This window comes from Petromyzon marinus, chromosome 75 (assembly GCF_048934315.1).
Source record: "Petromyzon marinus isolate PM22_M1 ecotype Great Lakes invasive population chromosome 75, UKy_Petmar_22M1.pri1.0, whole genome shotgun sequence".
Taxonomy (NCBI): domain Eukaryota; kingdom Metazoa; phylum Chordata; class Hyperoartia; order Petromyzontiformes; family Petromyzontidae; genus Petromyzon; species Petromyzon marinus.
The window spans coordinates 1,769,781-1,789,965 of NC_133741.1; the positions used below are offsets into that span (position 1 = coordinate 1,769,781).

Consider the following 20,185-nt stretch of genomic DNA (forward strand, 5'->3'; position numbering starts at 1 on the left):
CCCTATCACTCCCTCTATCACTACCCAAACCCATATCACTACCCCAACCCCTATCACTACCTCTATCACTACCCAAACCCATATCACTACCCCAACCCCTGTCACTACTCCTACCCCTATCACTACCTCTATCACTACCCAAACCCATATCACTACCCCAACCCATATCACTACCCCAACCCCTATCACTACCCCTATCACTACCCTTATCTCTACCCCTTTCATTACCCCTATCACTACCCAAACCCCTATCACTACCACAACCCCGATCACTACCCCAACCCCTATCACTACCTCTATCACTACCCCACCCATATCACTACCCTAACCCCTGTCACTACCCCTATCACTACCTCTATCACTACCTCTATCACTACCCCAACCCATATCACTACCCCAACCCATATCACTACCCCAACCCATATCACTACCCCAACCCCTATAACTACCCCTATCACTACCCCTATATCTACCCCTTTCACTACCCCTATCACTACCCCAACCCCTATCACTACCCCAACCCCTATCACTACCCCACCCATATCACTACCCTAACCCCTGTCACTACCCCTACCCCTATCACTACCTCTATCACTACCTCTATCACTACCCCAACCCATATCACTACCCCAACCCCTATCACTACCCCTATCACTACCCCTATCTCTACCCCTTTCACTACCCCTATGACTACCCCAACCCCTATCACTACCACAACCCCTATCACTACCCCAACCCCTGTCACTACCCCAACCCCTGTCACTACCCCAACCCCTATCACTACCCCAACCCCTATCACTACCCCAACCCCTATCACTACCCCAACCCCTATCACTACCCCTATCACTACCCCTATCTCTACCCCTTTCACTACCCCTATGACTACCCCAACCCCTATCACTACCACAACCCCTGTCACTACCCCAACCCCTGTCACTACCCCAACCCCTATCACTACCCCAACCCCTATCACTACCACAACCCCTATCACTACCCCAACCCCTGTCACTACCCCAACCCCTGTCACTACCCCAACCCCTATCACTACCCCAACCCCTATCACTACCCCAACCCCTATCACTACCCCAACCCCAGTCACTACCCCAACCCCTGTCACTACCCCAACCCCTATCACTACCCCAACCCCTATCACTACCACAACCCCTATCACTACCCCAACCCCTGTCACTACCCCAACCCCTGTCACTACCCCAACCCCTATCACTACCCCAACCCTTATCACTACCCCTACCACTATCACTACCCAACCTCTATCACTACCCCTATTACTATCCCTACCCCTATAATTACCCATTCCCCTATCACTATTGCTACCACTATCGCTACCCCTACCCCTATCACTACACACACAGTGAGTCAACTTATTTTAGCTCTGTTTTTTAAACTGCACATTTAAGCTGCACATGCATACAAACAAATAATTCGAATTATTGATCGTCAATTCAAACATCTCGGTGCACAGGCAAGCACGGGCTAAGGCTGTAGAAATGCGTCCCATGCTCTTGTCGTCTCTTTTCAGACGACATTCCTCTTCACTGGGCAGACGAGAACGAGCTGGTGAATCAGCGAGTCCTCATCGAAGTCTTAAAGTGCTCCTCCAAAGCATACCAGCAAATCGAAAAGGAATTCAGAAAGTCCCTGGGAAAAGTTTCGCAACAGCCCGGATTTAAAGTTGTACAGGTAACGCAACACTTAAAAAAAAGTTATTTCATCGTCATTAAAAGGGACCAGCAGTCGGAAGCATGCCCCCTGTCTCGGTTAACATTCGCTCACTTGGGGGGGGGGGGGAGGAGGGGAGGGGGGGGTCAACACGATATAGTAAAGACACCTCTGGGGGGGAATTGACAACGCAAATCTGACCGGGGAAAGTGGTCTGACAGCGCAACCGCCACGGACTGTAAGTTGTAGTTTTTGTCAAGTCGAGGAGGGGGGCAGAGGGGTAAGGAGAAAGGAGGGGGAGAGGAGGGGGAAGCAGGAGGGGGGAGCAGGAGGGGGGGAGCGGGAGGGAGAGAGGGGGAGGGAGAGAGGGGGAAGGAGAGAGGGGGAAGGAGAGAGGGGGGAGGAGGAGGGGGGAGGAGGAGGGGGGAGGACGAGGGGGGAGGACGAGGGGGGAGGACGAGGGGGGAGGAGGAAGGAGGGAGGAAGGAAGGAGGGGGAGGAGGGAAGAGAGAGGATGGGAGAAGCAGGAGAAGAGAGGGATATTTATCATTCATAATTCCCATGGAACCTTTTTGCCCAGTAACAAAGTATGAAAACTAAGAATAGGTTTTAACCCTTTGCGGTAATAAAACAGGAGTTGTTTAAAGATGTTCAAACTACATTAACCACACGTGGTTAATGTAGTACTTGGTGAACATGGAAACAAACATGCTCTGATAATGATGTGACATTAATTGTACTTGAAGCTGATTGTCCTACACCAGAGACAGCAGCAGCCTTCTTCGTGGCCTTGTCTCTGCACCATAAGTGTCAGACCAGGGAACTTCAAAAGGCAAACAGTACAAAGACACTGCATGCATCAGAGCGTGTTTGTTTACATGTTCACCACAAGCACTGTTTGTGGTTAATGCAGCACTTGATTCCTTCCAAAAGTTATTTGAACATATTGACACACCTGTTTTAGTACTGCCAGACAGGGTAAAAAAACCTGTTCGTATTTTTCACAATAATTCTCACCTTGATTCGCGTGCCACCTGTTGGAAGCGCACTCATCGGCTTGGATCTGCATCGGATCACGTTCAAATTTCTGGTCATCATTCTACATATGCTTGGTTCTTTCGGTAAACTCACGTAGAAGGGAAACAATAAAATAAAAAATATATAAAACAATAAAATTCTCACGACGTTTCGACTGCAACACACGCAATCATCATTAGGTGTGAAAACCACAGACTGACATCGCCCATAGACTAACACTGCCCATAGACTAACACCACCCATAGACTAACACTGCCCATAGACTAACACTGCCCATAGACTGACATCGCCCATAGACTAACACTGTCCATAGACCAGTGGTTCTTAACCTGGGTTCGATCGAACCCCAGGGGTTCGGTGAGTCGATCTCAGGGGTTCGGCAGAGCCCCCGCCACGGAGGTCCGGACACACTTGAATTATTGTGTAAATTTGTGATGACACACACGGCCCGCTTGGCCATCACTGGCTGCAGATGATCATGCTACACTGCTTGGCCAATCAGCGCTGCGGGGAATTTAGTGCATACTCAGTAGTCAACGTGTGACTGTTGTCGTACGTCGTGTGATTTCTTTAATATTTTATCCATACTAACTATGTCGGGCAAAAGAAGAAAGTGGTCGGACGAATATGTACAACATGGATTCTCATGTATCACGGAACGTGATGGGAGTGAGCGTCCTATCTGCATGATTTGCAACGCCAAGTTGAGCAACTCTAGTCTTGCACCGGCAAAACTAAAGGAACACTTCTTGAAGCTGCATGGAGACGGGGAATACAAGAACACAACACTTGCTGAATTCAGGGTGAAGAGAGCCAGATTCGATGAAAGGGCCACTCTGCCTGCTCTTGGATTTGTACCTGTTAACAAACCGATCCTGACAGCATCGTACGAAGTTGCTTACCTGATCGCAAAGCAGGGCAAGCCACACACCATTGGTGAAACACTTGTGAAACCAGCTGCATTAAAGATGGCGAATCTGATACTCGGAACAGCGGCCGAAGGTAAATTATCCCAAATTCCCCTTTCAAATGACACCGTCAGTGACAGAATAGAAGACATGAGTAAAGACATCTTGGCTCAAGTAGTCGCGGATCTGATTTCAAGCCCGGCAAAATTCAGCCTTCAACTCGACGAAACCACAGACGTTTCTGATCTAAGCCAGCTTGCTGTTTTTGTACGCTATGTGAAAGACGACATGATAAAAGAAGAGTTTTTATTTTGTAAGCCTCTTACAACAACAATGAAGGCAGCCGATGTGAAGAAGCTTGTGGATGACTTCTTCAGAGACAACAATCTTTCATGGGATATGGTTTCTGCAGTTTGTACGGACGGAGCTCCAGTCATGCTGGGAAGAAAGTCTGGTTTTGGTGCGCTAGTAAAGGCCGATGCACCACACATCATTGTGACGCATTGTATTCTGCACAGGCATGCGTTGGCAACAAAAACCTTACCTCCAAAAATGGCAGAAGTATTAAAAACTGTGGTGGAATGTGTGAACTATGTGCGAAAAAGTGCTCTGAGGCACCGCATCTTCAGTGAGCTGTGTAAAGAAATGGGCTCTGAATTTTAGGTACTTCTGCTCCATTCTAATATTCGGTGGTTATCCCGGGGACAGGTGCTGAATCGTGTTTTTGCCATGCGTGTGGAATTAGCCCTGTTTTTGCAAGAGCACCAACACTGCCATGCAGATTGCTTCAAAAATCCTGAGTTCATTCTCATTTTAGCGTACATGGCTGATATATTCGCAGCTCTCAATCATCTCAATCAGCAGATGCAGGGTGGTGGAGTCAATATCATGGAAGCGGAAGAACACCTGAAGGCTTTTCAAAAAAAGCTACCGTTATGGAAACGACGAACAGAGAACAATAACTTCGCAAACTTCCCGCTTCTGGACGACTGTGCAAGTAAGATCGAAGATGTGTCTGGAATCGGAGATATTTCTGCATCCACGGAACTGAAGCAAACAATTGCCACGCACTTAGATGAGCTTGCAAAGTCTCTCGACGGATATTTCCCTACAAGAGAGTCATATCCAGCATGGGTGAGACAGCCGTTCACGTTTGCTGTTGAAACAGCAGATGTCAATGATGAATTCCTCGACGAAATCATTGAAATTCAGCAGAGCCAGGTTCAACAGCAACTCTTCAGAACAACAACGCTCTCAACGTTTTGGTGTCGACAAATGAACAAGTATCCAGTTATTGCTAAGAAAGCCCTGGATTTTTTTTTATACCATTTGTTACAACATATCTTTGTGAGCAATCCTTTTCGAGGATGCTGGACATAAAAACGAAGAAAAGGAACAGACTTTGCTGTGAAAATGACATGAGAGTGGCACTTGCCAAGGTGAAGCCACGCATATCTGAACTGATCTCTCAAAGGCAACAGCAGAAGTCACATTGATTTCCAGGTATGTAATTTGTTGTGAGTTTATGCATTGTGTTGGTTTTATTCTTTGAACAAGGTAATGTTCATGCACGGCTCATTTTGTGTACCAGTAAAAAACATATCTATGTCTTGAATTTGAAAAAAATCACATTTTATTTTTCACTAAAGAGGGGTTCGGTGAATGCGCATATGAAACTGGTGGGGTTCGGTACCTCCAACAAGGTTAAGAACCACTGCCATAGACTAGCATCGCCCATAGACTAACACTGCCCATAGACTAACATCACCCATAGACTAACACTGCCCATAGACTAACACTGCCCATAGACTAACACTGCCATAGACTAGCATCGCCCATAGACTAACACTGCCCATAGACTAACATCACCCATAGACTAACACTGCCCATAGACTAACACTGCCCATAGACTAACACTGCCCATAGACTAACACTGCCCATAGACTAACACTGACCATAGACTAACACTGCCCATAGACTGACATCGCCCATAGACTAACACTGCCCATTAACTAACACTGCCCATAGACTAACATCGTCCATAGACTAACACTGCCCATAGACTAACACTGCCCATAGACTAACACTGTCCATAGACTAACACTGAGCATAGACTAACATCACCCATAGACTAACACTGCCCATAGACTAACACTGACCATAGACTAACACTGCCCATAGACTGATATCGCCCATAGACTAACACTGTCCATAGACTAACATCGCCCATAGACTAACACTGTCCATAGACTAACACTGCCCATAGACTGACATCGCCCATAGACTAACATCACCCATAGATTAACACTGCCCATAGACTAACATCGCCCATAGACTAACACTGCCCATAGACTAACACTGCCCATAGACTAACACTGCCCATAGACTAACATCACCCATAGACTAACACTGCCCATTAACTAACACTGCCCATAGACTAACATCGTCCATAGACTAACATCACCCATAGACTAACACTGCCCATAGACTAACACTGCCCATAAACTAACACTGCCCATTAACTAACACTGCCCATAGATTAACATCGCCCATAGACTAACACTGCCCATAGACTAACATCGCCCATAGACTAACACTGCCCATAGACTAACACTGCCCATAGACTAACGTCGTCCATAGACTAACATCACCCATAGACTAACACTGCCCATTAACTAACACTGCCCATAGACTAACACTGCCCATAGACTGACTTCGCCCATAGACTAACACTGCCCATAGACTAACATCACCCATAGAGTAACACTGCCCATAGACTAACACTGCCCATAGACTAACATCGCCCATAGACTAACACTGCCCATAGACTAATGTAGTCCATAGACTAACATCACACATAGACTAACATCACCCATAGACTAACACTGAGCAGACTGTTTGGACAAGTGCTGCTAGCGAGCACCTATGAAGGCCGGCACGGTACACGAGGGGGTGGGTGGCCAGCACCATGCCCGGTCTCCTTTGCCTCCCCAGTGTCAATAACATGAACCTTCATTTATTACGTGTACAAGATTTTATCAGTGCAGAATCGCGAGCTGTGGAATCTGTACACGACGAAGAAAAGGGACATGGAAAACGCGGACAAAGCGTCTCCATTGAAGACGCCCGTGGAGAAGATTCTCTTCCACGGGACGGCCCTCGATACCTGCGAGAAAATTAACGCCAACGGCTTCAACAGAAGCTACTGCGGCAAAAACGGTAACGGGACCGTGCACGCGGCACACCTACAATAGACGACGATGACAAATAAGAATCGGCGTGAACCCTTTCTGGTAAAACAGGAGTCGTGTGAAGACGTCCAAACACCAAAAAATAGATACAGCTTTGGCCGAGGCGTTTGAACATCTTGACACCTCCTGTTGTATTGCCAGAAAGGGGAAAGTCTATCCTTGTTTTTCGTACGTTAATGCTGGCAAAGAAAGGTATGCCAGAAACGTAACTGCTCAAACCGAGCTATAAGTGTCCTGATATTTGCATTGTCTTTGCACTCTTGATTTGAAGCTTTCGTGACTGCAGGGATCCATACTCTTTGGTTCTTTCGGTAAAGTCACGTAGGTATAAAATAAAGTAAATCACGACGTTTCGGGCGCAACACATGACGGACGCTTGTGTTGCGCCCGAAACGTAGTGATTTATTTTATTTTATACCTACGTGACTTTACCGAAAGAACCAAAGAGTATGTCTTTGCACTGTTTGCCTCTTGATGTTCTCTGGTCTAACACCGGTGGTGCAGAGACAAGACCACCAAGAAGGCTGCTGTCTCTGATGTAGGCCAATCAGCTTCAAATACAATGCATTTAACAGTATTATCAGAGTGTGTTTGTTTGCCTGTTTTACCACAAGTACGTGTGGTTAATGCGGCAATTGATGCCTTGCAAAAGCTGTCTATTTGGGGTTTGAACATCTTAACACAACTCCTGGGGTGATCGCACATTTACTGGGGTGGTCGTATAGGTGTGGGACTCTCTCCTGGTGGTACCCCAGGTGTGGGACTCTTTCCTGGTGGAACCCCAGGTGTGGAACTCCCATTCCACGCCTGGGATATAAACAGGTGTGTTTATACCTTTAATTCCCCATTACAAAACGACTGTTGAATCATAACATATTTTTTCTGGGTTATATTGCATAAATATAAATGTCGTTAAACCTGCCACCACCCAACACAGCCAATTCGTTACTCGTTCCATACACACTGGTTGTGTGCTGAAGAGGAAACCCACTACACACATTTACAATTCGACTAGCCGTGACGTTTTGCCGGTAATCACAACAACAACAAGCAGCAGCAGCATCATCAGGCGACAGCCAGAGGTGTGGAGAAATCCCCCCTCCATTTTCGGTCTCAAGTAGCGTGACGGTTCCGCGGGCCTCCTCTCACCCTCGCCGTTCCACTTTTTCATTTTTCAGCCGTGGCCTATGGCAACGGAGTCTACTTTGCGGTGAGTGCGATGTACTCCGCGCGCGACACGTACTCCCCACCGGACTCCGACGGCATCAAATACGTCTACCGGGCACGCGTGCTCACGGGCAACTACACGGCGGGCAGTGTGGGCATGCTCGAGCCTCCGCCCAAGGATCCCATCGTCAACTCGGTGCTGCTGTACGACAGCGTGGTTGACAACACCAGCCGGCCGTCGATGTTCGTCATCTTCAATGACAATCAAGCTTACCCTGAACATATTATTAAGTTCAAGGTACTGTCGTCATCATCATAAAATTCATAACGGGGAGTTTTTTGTTGTTGCTGTTGTTGGGTTAAACCGCTTAAGTATAAATGCGTCGTTAAGCCCGCCACCACCGCCCGACACAATTGGTTACTAATTCAGCACTAACTGGTTGTGTTGGAGAGTAATCCCACTACACCATTTACTCTCCAGCACAACTGGTAAATGCTGAACTCTTCACTAATCGGCACGTTTTGCAGTTTAACACGTAGACTTTCGCGACCAATATCCATAACAGGTTTTTTTAGGTTAGATCGCGTTGTTATATTAATGTGTCATTAAACCCGGCACAATCCGACACAGACATTTAGTAAGTTTTGTTGCGTATACAGAACGTGCCAATTCGTTACTAGTAGAGCACACCGGTATGTTTGTTGGAGAACAAAGCCGCAACATTTACAATCTGAGTACTCTACAACACACCGGTGTGCTGTACTAGTAAGGAATTGGTACGTTCTGTTGACATGATAAACCTTACTAATTGGCTGTGTTGGGTGGTGGCAGGTTTGAGGACACATATATTCACGCGATCTAATCCTACTATGGATAATATTGGTAAAAAAGCCTCCTACTACTACGTGTTAAACGGATCATCATCAAAACCGCCATCAATCTTCCCATCGCCAGCATTAAAAATCACCATCTCCAACATCAACAGCATCAACGTCAGCACCGTTATCAGCACCACTTCCATCATCATAATCGAAATAACATAGGGCCTTATTCCAAGGCTTTACAATAATAGATAAAAATGCATGTTACGACGACAGTGGTGGTGTAGCTATGGTGACAACAGATGGGGGTGGTTAAGGAAGGGTTGGGTAGTGGTAGGGGTGGGGGTAGTGATGGGGGTAGTGATAATGGTAGGGGTAGTGATAGGGGTGGTGTTACGTGTGGGGGTAGTGATAGGGGTGGTGGTAGTGGTGGGGGTAGTGATAGGGGTGGTGGTAGTGGTGGGGGTAGTAGTGGGGGTAGTGATAGGGATGGGGGTAGTGGTGGGGGTAGTGATAGTGGTAGTGATAGGGGTAGTGGTAGATGTTGTTCTCGGCCTGTTCGTAGCTGTGGGGCAGAATAATGATGATGATGCTGGGCTAGGCAGAAGAGATGGGTTTTCACTTCAACATCGTCATCACCAACATCCATATCATCAGCGTTGCTGTGAACATCATCAGCGGTAGCATTGCATCATCATTATCGTTCCTCGTCAACAACATCATCATCAAACATCAACACCATCATCATAATCAACAACATGATTGTCAAAGTCAGCAACTTCATCGACACCAACGACATCATCAACAACATAGCCACACAGACTCACAGCCAAGCTACCCATGCACTGAAGATTCGGCACAGCATCATCATCATCAACCTAAAGATCACCTCCTCTCCTGAAGGTGGCGCTGCAGCTTCCATACGCCCAGCGTGGGTGCTTTTCCAGTGGTACCTCGGTATACGTCGTTAATTCGTTCCAGAAGAAAGGACTTATACCGAAAATGACGAATACCAAACGAATATTTCCCATAAGAAATACAGGGAAAGGAAATAATCCGTTCCAGAGTATAAGAAATTATATTTTATATGGCATTAATACATTAATGTGGTTGTAGATTTGAAGCTGTCGTGACTGCATGGATTCATACTCTGTTTTTTTCGGTAAAGTCACGTAGGTAAAATAAATGAAAACAACTAAATTAAATCACGACGTTTCGGAAGCAACACAAGCTTCCGTCTTCAGGTGGAAACCGTCACAGCAAAATTGCTGTATCAAGTGATTGCTATATCAAGTGATACAGCATTTTTTTTCTCTTTCTCTTTGCTGTCTTTTTTCTTGACTTGGACCTTGTTGAGGCTCACCAGGTTTGAGTTTTACCAAAAACCTGTCCATTGAAGTTTGTTTTTGCCTTCTTCTAAAAATGTTCCTGAAGTGTGACATTGTCTGGTCATTCCACACAATACTGTTACGGCTTGTTAGAGCTTTATTGGGGGTGTGGTATACGCGGGTACTGTACGCGGTGGCTCATCCCGACCCATACAAGTTATAGCAAGCGCGTCGTATCCCAAGCAAGACGTCGTATCCCAAGACATTTTTTTCTCGTCAAAACACGACGTATAGCAAATTCGACGTATTCCAAAGCGGTCGTATACCGAGGTATGACTGTATAGCGGTGGCTCGGAGATGTTAATTACCTCAGCCAGATGCCTGCTGTATATTTGGAGTTTGCCTGTCTCTCTCTCTCCGTGATAGTTTTTCCTCCAGGTCCTCCGGGTTTTCCCCACATTTAGAGTCAACGTGTGTTCATATTATTTGGCTACTGCTATACATAGTTTTGTTTATAAAATACTTTTACACGTAACCATACCTGGTAAAATGAAACTAGTTATTATGCTTTTGCACTTGACTTTCACGCAGTTAGAGCACCTGATACACAATTGAAAGTCATTTATTACATTATTATGCATGTCAGAGTTACATTGTGTGTGAATGGATGTTAGCCCCACGTAGTCAAAGCCACGTGACAGTCTTCTCCGACCTCCAGCAGGGGGCAACAACTCCTGGTCCGCCCGGCACGCCGTGACGGACGTCGTAGTGGCTCGGAGATGTTAACTACCTCGCTCGGTGTACAGGACGTTGTGGGTTAGATCCCAAAACACTGTTCAATCCCGATACACCGACGCATTTATTACAAGAGCACCACTGCTGTCAGCACCACTGCTGTCAGCACCACTGCTGTCAGCACCAATGCTGTCAGCACCACTGCTTCTGGCTTTCATCCATGTGTAGCGGCATTGCGCCGGCTGCTGGCAAAAAAGGAGATCTGCGGTGTACGGCAGTACTGACGTCAGCAGACCACGATAGACACGAGAGGGGGGGCGTCTAGGGGAAACGTCAGGGAGGGGGCCCATCGGGAAGCCTCGGGAACCCGCTGGTAGGTTCCAGAGGGGGGGCGAGGCCACGTGGAGAGTCGAAGTGGGGCCCCTGTGGGGGACCTCGGGGCTGTTGCTGGAAGTTGGATCCCCTTCGTGCTGTTCGAGATCGTCGTCGTCACCATCTCGTCGTCGTCACCATCCCCTCATCGCCGTCTCCGTCTTCACCATCCCGGGGCGCTGCTAGTCAGACAGCCTGTTCAACTGTTCTAAGTAGTGCCGTCGACAATCGACGGTCTTAAGTATAATAGTGTGCAACTGCGTAGGGTGTGTGTTTATCCCGATGATGCTCGTTAAATAAATAAGTGCCTCTAAGTATTACTGTCTCCGAGTTGAGTCACTACATATATATGTGTGTATGTACGTGTGTAGTGTACGTGTCTGTGTGTATGTACGTGTGTATGTATGTCTCCGTGTGTATGTACGTGTGTATGTACATGTGTATGTATGTGTCTGTGTGTATGTACGTGTGTATGTATGTTTGTGTCTGTGTATGTACGTGTATATGTACGTGTGTATGTATGTGTGTATGTATGTGTCTGTGTATGTACATGTGTATGTATGTGTGTATGTACGTGTCTGTGTGTATGTACATGTGTGTGTGTGTATGTACGTGTCTTATGTACGTGTGTATGTGTCTGTGTGTGTGTGTACGTATGGTGGCATCGGCGCATCCACACAACATCATGGATGCATGCCGGGTCCAAGCAAGAACATCTGCTGGACTACATAGTGACGGACCAGCGGATGCGAGCCCATGTCCTTGACACCAGGACCTACCGTGGAGCTGATCTGCCCTCTGACCATCGACTAGTCATCTGTAAGATGCACCTGCCATTCTTCCACTCCGGTGGTGGGTGTACACCCAGGACCCTATTCCGACCTAAAGTGGCCTGTTCCCAGTTATCTGATGAAAGTTGCAAGCGAGAATTTCATCATCGCTTGCGACTGGGATTGGCATCGTCCCCGACTCCTCCTGATGTCGAGGGTAAATGGGCGGTTAGGACTGTGACTCATGCAGCTGCAATGGCTGCTTTGGGTACGCGGTCCAGACCTCCCCAGAGACCCTGGCTGACAGAGGAGGTGTTCAGGATGGTTGAGAAAAAGCGACAGGCCCACTGTCATCGGCTACAGAATCCCACGTCAGAGAATGAGGAGGCTTACCGCAGCCTTCGCTCGGAGGTTCGGAGAGCCGTGAGGCGCTGCAAGGATGGGTGGTGGTCGCGGGTTGCTGAGGAGATGGAGTCTGCCTCAGTGGCCCGTGATCACAAATCTCTATTTAAGTCCATCAAAAAAGTAACCTGCAGCGCCACACCTATTACCATCATTAGGGGAAAAAACGGTGATCCAATCTCTGACCCCCAGGAACAGGTTTGCAGATTTGCTGAGCATTTCTGTGAGGTCCTGGGGGAGGGAAAATCCCTCAGCCAGGAAAACATCGTGGCACAAAGTGAGGATGACCCTGCTGAGGCTGCGGTGCCTCAAATATTGGAAGAAGTCACCCCCTGTGAGTGGCTGGCTGAGGTGCCATCTGTTGAGGAAGTACTGAAGGCGATCCGGAGTCTGAGACCAGGAAAGGCAGCGGGAAGAGATGATCTCCCAAGCGAAATGCTGAGGGAGGGTGGCGTTTGTGCACAGACTGCCCTATATGACATCATAACAACAGTCTGGACCACTGGACGGGTTCCGCAGGATTGGAAGGATGCCCTGGTGGCCCCCCTTTTTAAGAAGGGGAACCGCACAGACTGTAACAACTACAGGGGCATCTCACTCCTCAGTGTGCCGGGAAAGGTCCTGGCAAGGATTATTCAGCATCGCCTTGCCAGGCACGCTGAGGAGAGGCTTGCGGAGCCCCAATGCGGTTTCAGGATAGGGCGGTCCTGCACAGATGCCATATTTTCTGTCCGTCTGCTACAGCAGAGGTGTAGGGAATTCCAACAAGACCTACATCTCTGCTTTATTGACCTGGTCAAGGCCTATGATACCATCAGTAGGCCTGGGCTCTGGGTCGTTCTTCGTGCTTTTGGAGTACCTGACCCTCTGCTCACGATCATTAAGGACCTTCATGATGGTGAGCGGGCCCGGGTAAAACTACGTGGCCGGAAGTCAGAGCCATTCCCTGTACACCTTGGGGTGCGACAGGGATGTCCTCTGGCTCCCACATTATTTAACATCTATTTTGACCACGTAGTTTGTGAAGCCTTCAATAGCTGTACCGGGGGAATCTCCATATGGTACAGATATAATGGGAGGGTGATCGATGCCCGGGTGCGGTCAAGGGATGGCTCCCTATTGCTCAACCACGTTATGTATGCCGATGATTTGGTAATTGCTGCTCATTCAGAGGAGGAGTTGGAGACGCTGCTGCTGAAACTGGAGCGTGCCACTAAGAGGTGGGGCCTTACCATCAGCCCCACCAAAACTAAGCACCTGCCTGGGTATTTTGTACCATCGGACACTCCACCCCCACAACTCCCAATCGGTGATGGGGCAGTTGTAGAGAGAGTGGAGAGTTTCCCATACCTGGGCGGTGTGCTTATGACTGGCTCCAGTTTAACGGCAGAGGTCTCACTCCTAATCAGTCGAGCGGCAATATCTTTTCATCGGTTGCGTAACGCTGTGTAGAAGCTACCTGGTCTGTCGCTCCGCACTAAGCTTCAGGTCTTCTCGGCCACGGTCATTCCCTCCCTTCTCTGTGCTTGCGAAACGTGGACTCCCCTGATGGAGCATCTTCGCCGGTTAGAAACATTTAGGCTGGCCTGCCTACGATCCATCCTGGGTTTGACCAGACTGGATTGTGTGAGGAGCTCACAAATCTTTGAAAGATCTGGGCAAGGTCCCATCGGTGGGCTCCTCCGGCGGGCGGGGCTGCGATGGCTTGGTCATGTGGCCCGCGTGCCCGGCCGCCGCATGCCGAGACAGCTTTTGTTCGGCCGGATTGAGGGGGCTGGGCGGGCGTGGCACGGGCTAGAGGGGAGATGGAGTGATGTGGTACAGGAGGACGTGGAGCTGAGTGAACTTGCCGATGACTGGTACCAGCGGTGTCAAGATCGGCCTCTGTGGAGGAAGCTCGTGAAGGATGCTACTGGGCAGTTGGAGGTAGTCGCCATCCGACAACAATGGAGGGCGGAGGAGCGACGCTCACAACAACGAGCGGAGCGCCGGGTGGCTAAAGCACAGCAGGTTGGCACAGTAGGGGGCACAGGTGGTGCATCAGCCAGTCATCTCAGTCAGTCGACCCGTGGCACCTGGGTCTGCCCCGTGACCTCCTGCCAGCGGGCGTTCGACACTTCACGTGGCCTCAGGGTGCACATAGCCTGCCACAAGCGTCGTGGTGACGTCACCGCCATTTAGTGGCGAATGGCGGTTGTTGTATGGTGGAGAGCGGTAGTGGAGTGGCTAGCGCTACGAACTCGGCAACACGGGTTCGATTTCCGCTCGCAGCCAACACCAGTGGCGATTATCTGAACCTGCCCTGGGCCTTAGCCTCAAATGAGTTATTGGTGCAGTGTGTAAAAACATTGCTGCTGGGGAGACAAAGGCGGTCGGGCGTGATGTGGGCCATCCACTCCCTCGTTTGTCATACCGGCCTTCATTGGTGCTCGCTAACAGCCCTGTTTGCAACAATTGGGGAAGACAGTGCGACAAGGGGCAGAGCCAGGAAGAGGTTAAAAGCGGGAGCTTGAGGCGGAGTTTGGGGCGTTGTAGGATAAAGCGAGAACGAAGGTGTGGACCCGTGCTGTGGAATAAAGACCTTACCTTGTGGACAAAGAAAAGGGCCAGTCTTCTTGCATTTGTGTGTAAACACCATTATACCAATTCTCACGAATCTTAATTTATCACTCGGATCGTGCCTCATGCAAGTGTTCATTAGTTACACAACGGGTGTAAACTTCGAAAAAAGAACCGAACGGGGCGCTGCACATTGGTGCAGCGTAGCACGCGTTGCATTACAATCGTAAAGCCTTTACGAAGACAACCAACATTATTTTGTTGCACTGGAGTGTTTAAGTTGAAACAATGCGTCAACTACTGGAGACCCCTGAATATCTTCTTTGGTTCTTTCGGTAAGGTCACGCAGAATGAGAATAAAATAATAAAATAACAATAAAATTCTCACGACGTGTCGGCCACAACGCAAGCGGCCGTCTTCAGGTGAAAGGTACAGACCTGTCGGGACAACAGAGCTTCAATGAACGATGTTAAGATTCGTAGCGACTTTTAAGGTGGTTGGGAGAAGTGAGGCACCTTGACAAAGGGGTTTACATATCAAATAGCTGAGGGATTAGCTTGTGACTGGTCACGGAAATGGCTATGTTAAAGTCAAAACCTACACATCCACAGAGGCAACTAGTAACTTAGCATTGAAATAGCTAAGGGATTAGCTTGTGACTGGTCACAGAAATAGATGTTAAAGTAAAGGCCTACACATCCACAGAGCTTCAATGAACGCTGTTAAGATTCGTAGCGACTTTTACGCTGGTTGGGAGAAGTGAGGCACCTTGACAAAGGGGTTTACATATCAAATAGCTGAGGGATTAGCTTGTGACTGGTCACGGAAATGGCTATGTTAAAGTCAAAACCTACACATCCACAGAGGCAACTAGTAATTTAGCATTGAAATAGCTAAGGGATTAGCTTGTGACTGGTCACAGAAATAGATGTTAAAGTCAAAGCCTACACATCCACAGAGGCACCTCGTACATGGACGCCAAAGGGGGCTGCAACAACTCAACTGTCATACAGTAAACCGATGTGAAAAACCTAATTCTAAATTACATCAATATAATAAATGTACTCAATATAGTCTTCAATAAGCTGAGCTATTAACATTAACTGGGTATACACTACATTATATAATGAATACATTATAGTAAACAAAAAAAACGAAAATATAAACTACCTCAATGTTATATCACAATGTTATATGGTGAAAAAACGGGTGGATTCTTACCTTCCACTTCAGCACCACGGACAGCTACGTTCAGACGGACGAGTCCATCCATGGTTGGAGCGGAGGAGGATGGGAGAAACAGCTGCGAGGCGCTGTTATACTCCATGTTATAAACCATACCATTAACCGTGGTGTGAGAGGTATTAAGAGTCAGTGCCAGCGAAAGAGCTGCGGTCTGAAGCTGGTTGGGAGAAGTGAGGCACCTTGACAAAGGGGTTTACATATCAAATAGCTGAGGGATTAGCTTGTGACTGGTCACGGAAATGTCTATGTTAAAGTCAAAACCTACACATCCACAGAGGCAACTAGTAATTTAGCATTGAAATAGCTAAGGGATTAGCTTGTGATTGGTCACAGAAATAGATGTTAAAGTCAAAGCCTACACATCCACAGAGGCACCTCGTACATGGACGCCAAAGGGGGCTGCAACAACTCAACTGTCATACAGTAAACCGATGTGAAAAACCTAATTCTAAATTACATCAATATAATAAATGTACTCAATATATTCTTCAATAAGCTGAGCTATTAACATTAACTGGGTATACACTACACTATATAATGAATACCATACAGTAAACCAATACAAACTAAAATATAAACTACCTCAATGTTATATCACAATGTTATATGGTGAAAAAACGGGTGGATTCTTACCTTCCACTTCAGCACCACGGACAGCTACGTTCAGACGGACGAGTCCATCAATGGTTAGAGCGGAGGAGGAAGGAGGGGAGAAACAGCTGCGAGGCACTGTTATACTCCATGTTATGAACCATACCATTAACCGTGGTGTGAGAGGTATTAAGAGTCAGTGCCAGCGAAAGAGCTGCAGTCTGAAGGGCCTCGTAAAATACAATTAAGAACCGAAATGGTTTAAAACATATTTCCAGTGGTTACTAAGCCAGAATCCATCTTCTCGGTTGAAATTGTCTCTGTGTTTGTATATGTGGATGGCCTCATGAACGAATCTCTCATGGTAGCCGGTTGGTTTGCAAAGAACCTCTGTCTTGGAGAAGTCAATGTTATGTGAGCCCACTGAATTATAACAGTGAACTGCCACGGCAGAGGAGTTCGTTCTACCGTGTTTCAAGTCTGCTTTATGTTCTCGGATGCGGTCCGAGATATGTCGTTTGGTTTCTCCAATGTAGCTACTACCACAGAAGCACTTTATTTTATAAATGCCCGGATATGTCTGGAAGAGCATCTTTTACAGATGGAACCAGATCATGGATTTTATGCACTGTGTTGAATCGGATCTGGATCTTGTGTTTATTCAGGATTTTGGAGATCTTTTTAGTGACCCCTGCAATGTAGGGTAAGGTGATGGTTTTGAGTGGCTCCACAAGAGGATCCTTCTTCCTGACTGGAGTGATGGCTTTGCGGATTGTGTAGTCGGAGTAACCATTAGCTCTGAGAGCCTGGTGTATGTGCTTGAGTTCACTGGTAATGTGTTCCTGGTCGGAAATGCATTGGGCTCTATGGTATAGAGTCTTGATGAGTGAGTTCTTCTGGGATGGATGGTGGTGGGAATCCGGTTTCAAGTAAGCATCTGTATGGGTAGCTTTCCTGTAGACAGAGTGGCTCATTGAACCATCAGGTCTCCTTTTAATTAAGACATCCAAAAAGGGTAGTTTGCCATCTTTTTCGACCTCCATGGTAAATCTGATGGCTGGGTGTATGGAATTGATGTGGTCGCGAAATTGGTCTAGAGCAGGCTAGCCATGTGGCCAGATGACAAAAGTGTCATCCACGTACCTCTTCCATAAGGTCGGGCGTAGAGTGGCAGTCTGGATGGCGTCAGTTTCGAATTGGCTACAACCGAAGATAGGGGGGAGCCCATTGGGGTGTCCTCAGTTTGTTTGTAGAAAGTTCCATTCCAGGTGAAGTATGTGTTGGTTAAGCAATGTCTCACCAGGGGGGGTACATCAGTGTGCAGTCCTTGATGAACCAGGTCCTCAATGATAGCGATGGTGTCAGGTACCGAAACTTTGGTGAACAAGGACACCACATCAAAGCTGACAAGCAGGTCGTCTGGAGACAGGGAAATGCCTTTGATTGTCGATACCAGGTGAGTGGGATTTAGTACCGCAGAGGTGGTTTTTCCAGTGAAAGGTCGTAGTATATCAGCAAGAAAACGTGCCAGTTTATAGGTGGGGGAGTTGATAGTAGAGACGATGGGACGAAGGGGTGTATCTTCTTTGTGTATCTTTGGGAGGCCATATAATATTGGTGGTCTGGCAGCAGAGGGTTTCAACGAGAACTGTTCAGTCTGATCAATTAATGCTGTTGAATCAGAGATTATTTTGTTCGTTTTGGTAACCAGGCTGTTGGTGGGATCTCTTTTTATTTTTGTATAGCTGCCATCGTTGAGTAGTTCTTGAATTTTGTTGTTATATTCTGTTTTGTCCATGATGACAGTGGCATTGCCCTTGTCGGCTGAGAGGATGACAATATCATCTCTCTTTTTTAATTGAGATAATTCAAAGCGTTCATCTTTGCTGATGTTGCTAGGTGGCATCTTAGCGTTTTTGAGGGTTGCAGCGATTTCTGATCTTGCTACGTCTGCAGGGATGTGACTCAAGCCCTTGAGTGCAACGTCGACATGGGCAATGATATCATTAACCGGTATGTGTCTCGGTGTGACAGCAAAGTTTAGACCTTTAGCTAAAACGGATTTCAGGCCATCAGAAATGGAACTGTTACTGTGATTAATTACGACTTTGTTGACGTCTATCTTTTCGGTGTGTGGATCCAAATTTTTTGTTGGAGAGGTGATTGAATTTGGAAATCAAATTGTCCCTACATTTAGTCGACATAGCGGCAGCCGAAGAGGTAGTCATATTCTCTACATGTTCCCAATCCTGAATATCTCGAGGAGAGGGGGTTACGTTCTTGGAAAATGCTGCGAAAACCAAAAAAACGCGATGCTCAGTACTTAAGCTGCACCTGAATAATGGGGTTAAGGAACACAACAACCACAAGTAGACAAGATCACGTTTGAAACAAGTGCCAGGCTGTACGCCAAAAAACAAAACTAAATAACTGAAAAATGTAAAAAAAACGAACAGAAAAAACATTCCTAGACAATAAATAGTTCAAATACTAATTAAATACTGTGCAGTCGACACTCGGTTGACAGTGCCATCGGTTAACGGTTTTTCAGTTCACATTTCACCTCCCATAGGACCCCCGTGGTTTCCAGTAACATTACCATTGTGACGAAAGGGAACCTATATTCTTGGTTCTTTTGGTAAAGTCACTTAGAAGGGAAACAATAAAATAATAAAAATATAAAACAATTAATTTCTCACGACGTTTCAACTGCAACACAAGCAATCATCATCAGGTGTGAAAACCACAGCAAGAAAATTTGAAAAAAATTATTGCTGTGGTTTTCACACCTAATGATGATTGCTTGTGTTGCAGTCGAAACGTCGTGAGAATGTTATTGTTTTATATTTTTATTATTTTATTGTTCCCTTCTAAGTGACTTTACCGAAAGAACCAAGAATATGAATCCCTGCAGTCACGAAAGCTTTAAATCGAAATGGAACCTGTTTACGGTACGCACGCAGGGTATAAATTTCGGCCAATCTGAGCACTCGTAAGTGGGGACTGAGCCAGGCCCTCAGCCAATCAGCGATAACCATCTATGAGTGGGTTCAGTCCTCGACAAGTTTTGTTAACATTGCATGTTTTCTGTTTTGGCAGTGGAAAGAGCTCCCTTGCAGACTCCTGTAATTCCTATATGTGATTAACAGTTATTTCGGTAAGCAGTAGTTTTCGTGGAATGGGTTAACAATAAGTTAACTGTACTTACTGATGATGATCCAAAGCATGTGTGCGTGCTTGTTTGGGGAGCGGTAGTGCAACAGTGATCTGCGCTACTAAAAATCAAGGACAAATGCAGCTACGTCCTGGTCGTGTC

General features: G+C 47.0%; 1 protein-coding gene across 3 annotated transcripts in view; it reads left to right on the plus strand.

Moving 5' to 3' along the window:
- The window catches only part of LOC116957472 (protein mono-ADP-ribosyltransferase PARP14-like), a 109,922-nt gene extending 100,716 nt beyond the window's left edge, over positions 1-9,206 (plus strand). For all 3 annotated transcript variants that reach the window (XM_076056254.1, XM_076056253.1, XM_032979642.2), the window contains 3 exons: positions 1,541-1,701; positions 6,659-6,845; positions 8,056-9,206. In XM_076056254.1, coding sequence (XP_075912369.1) covers positions 1,541-1,701; positions 6,659-6,845; positions 8,056-8,363 — 656 coding nt within the window. In that variant the 3' untranslated portion in view covers positions 8,364-9,206. The remainder of the gene's footprint in view (positions 1-1,540; positions 1,702-6,658; positions 6,846-8,055) is intronic.
- Positions 9,207-20,185: the final 10,979 nt, after the last annotated feature.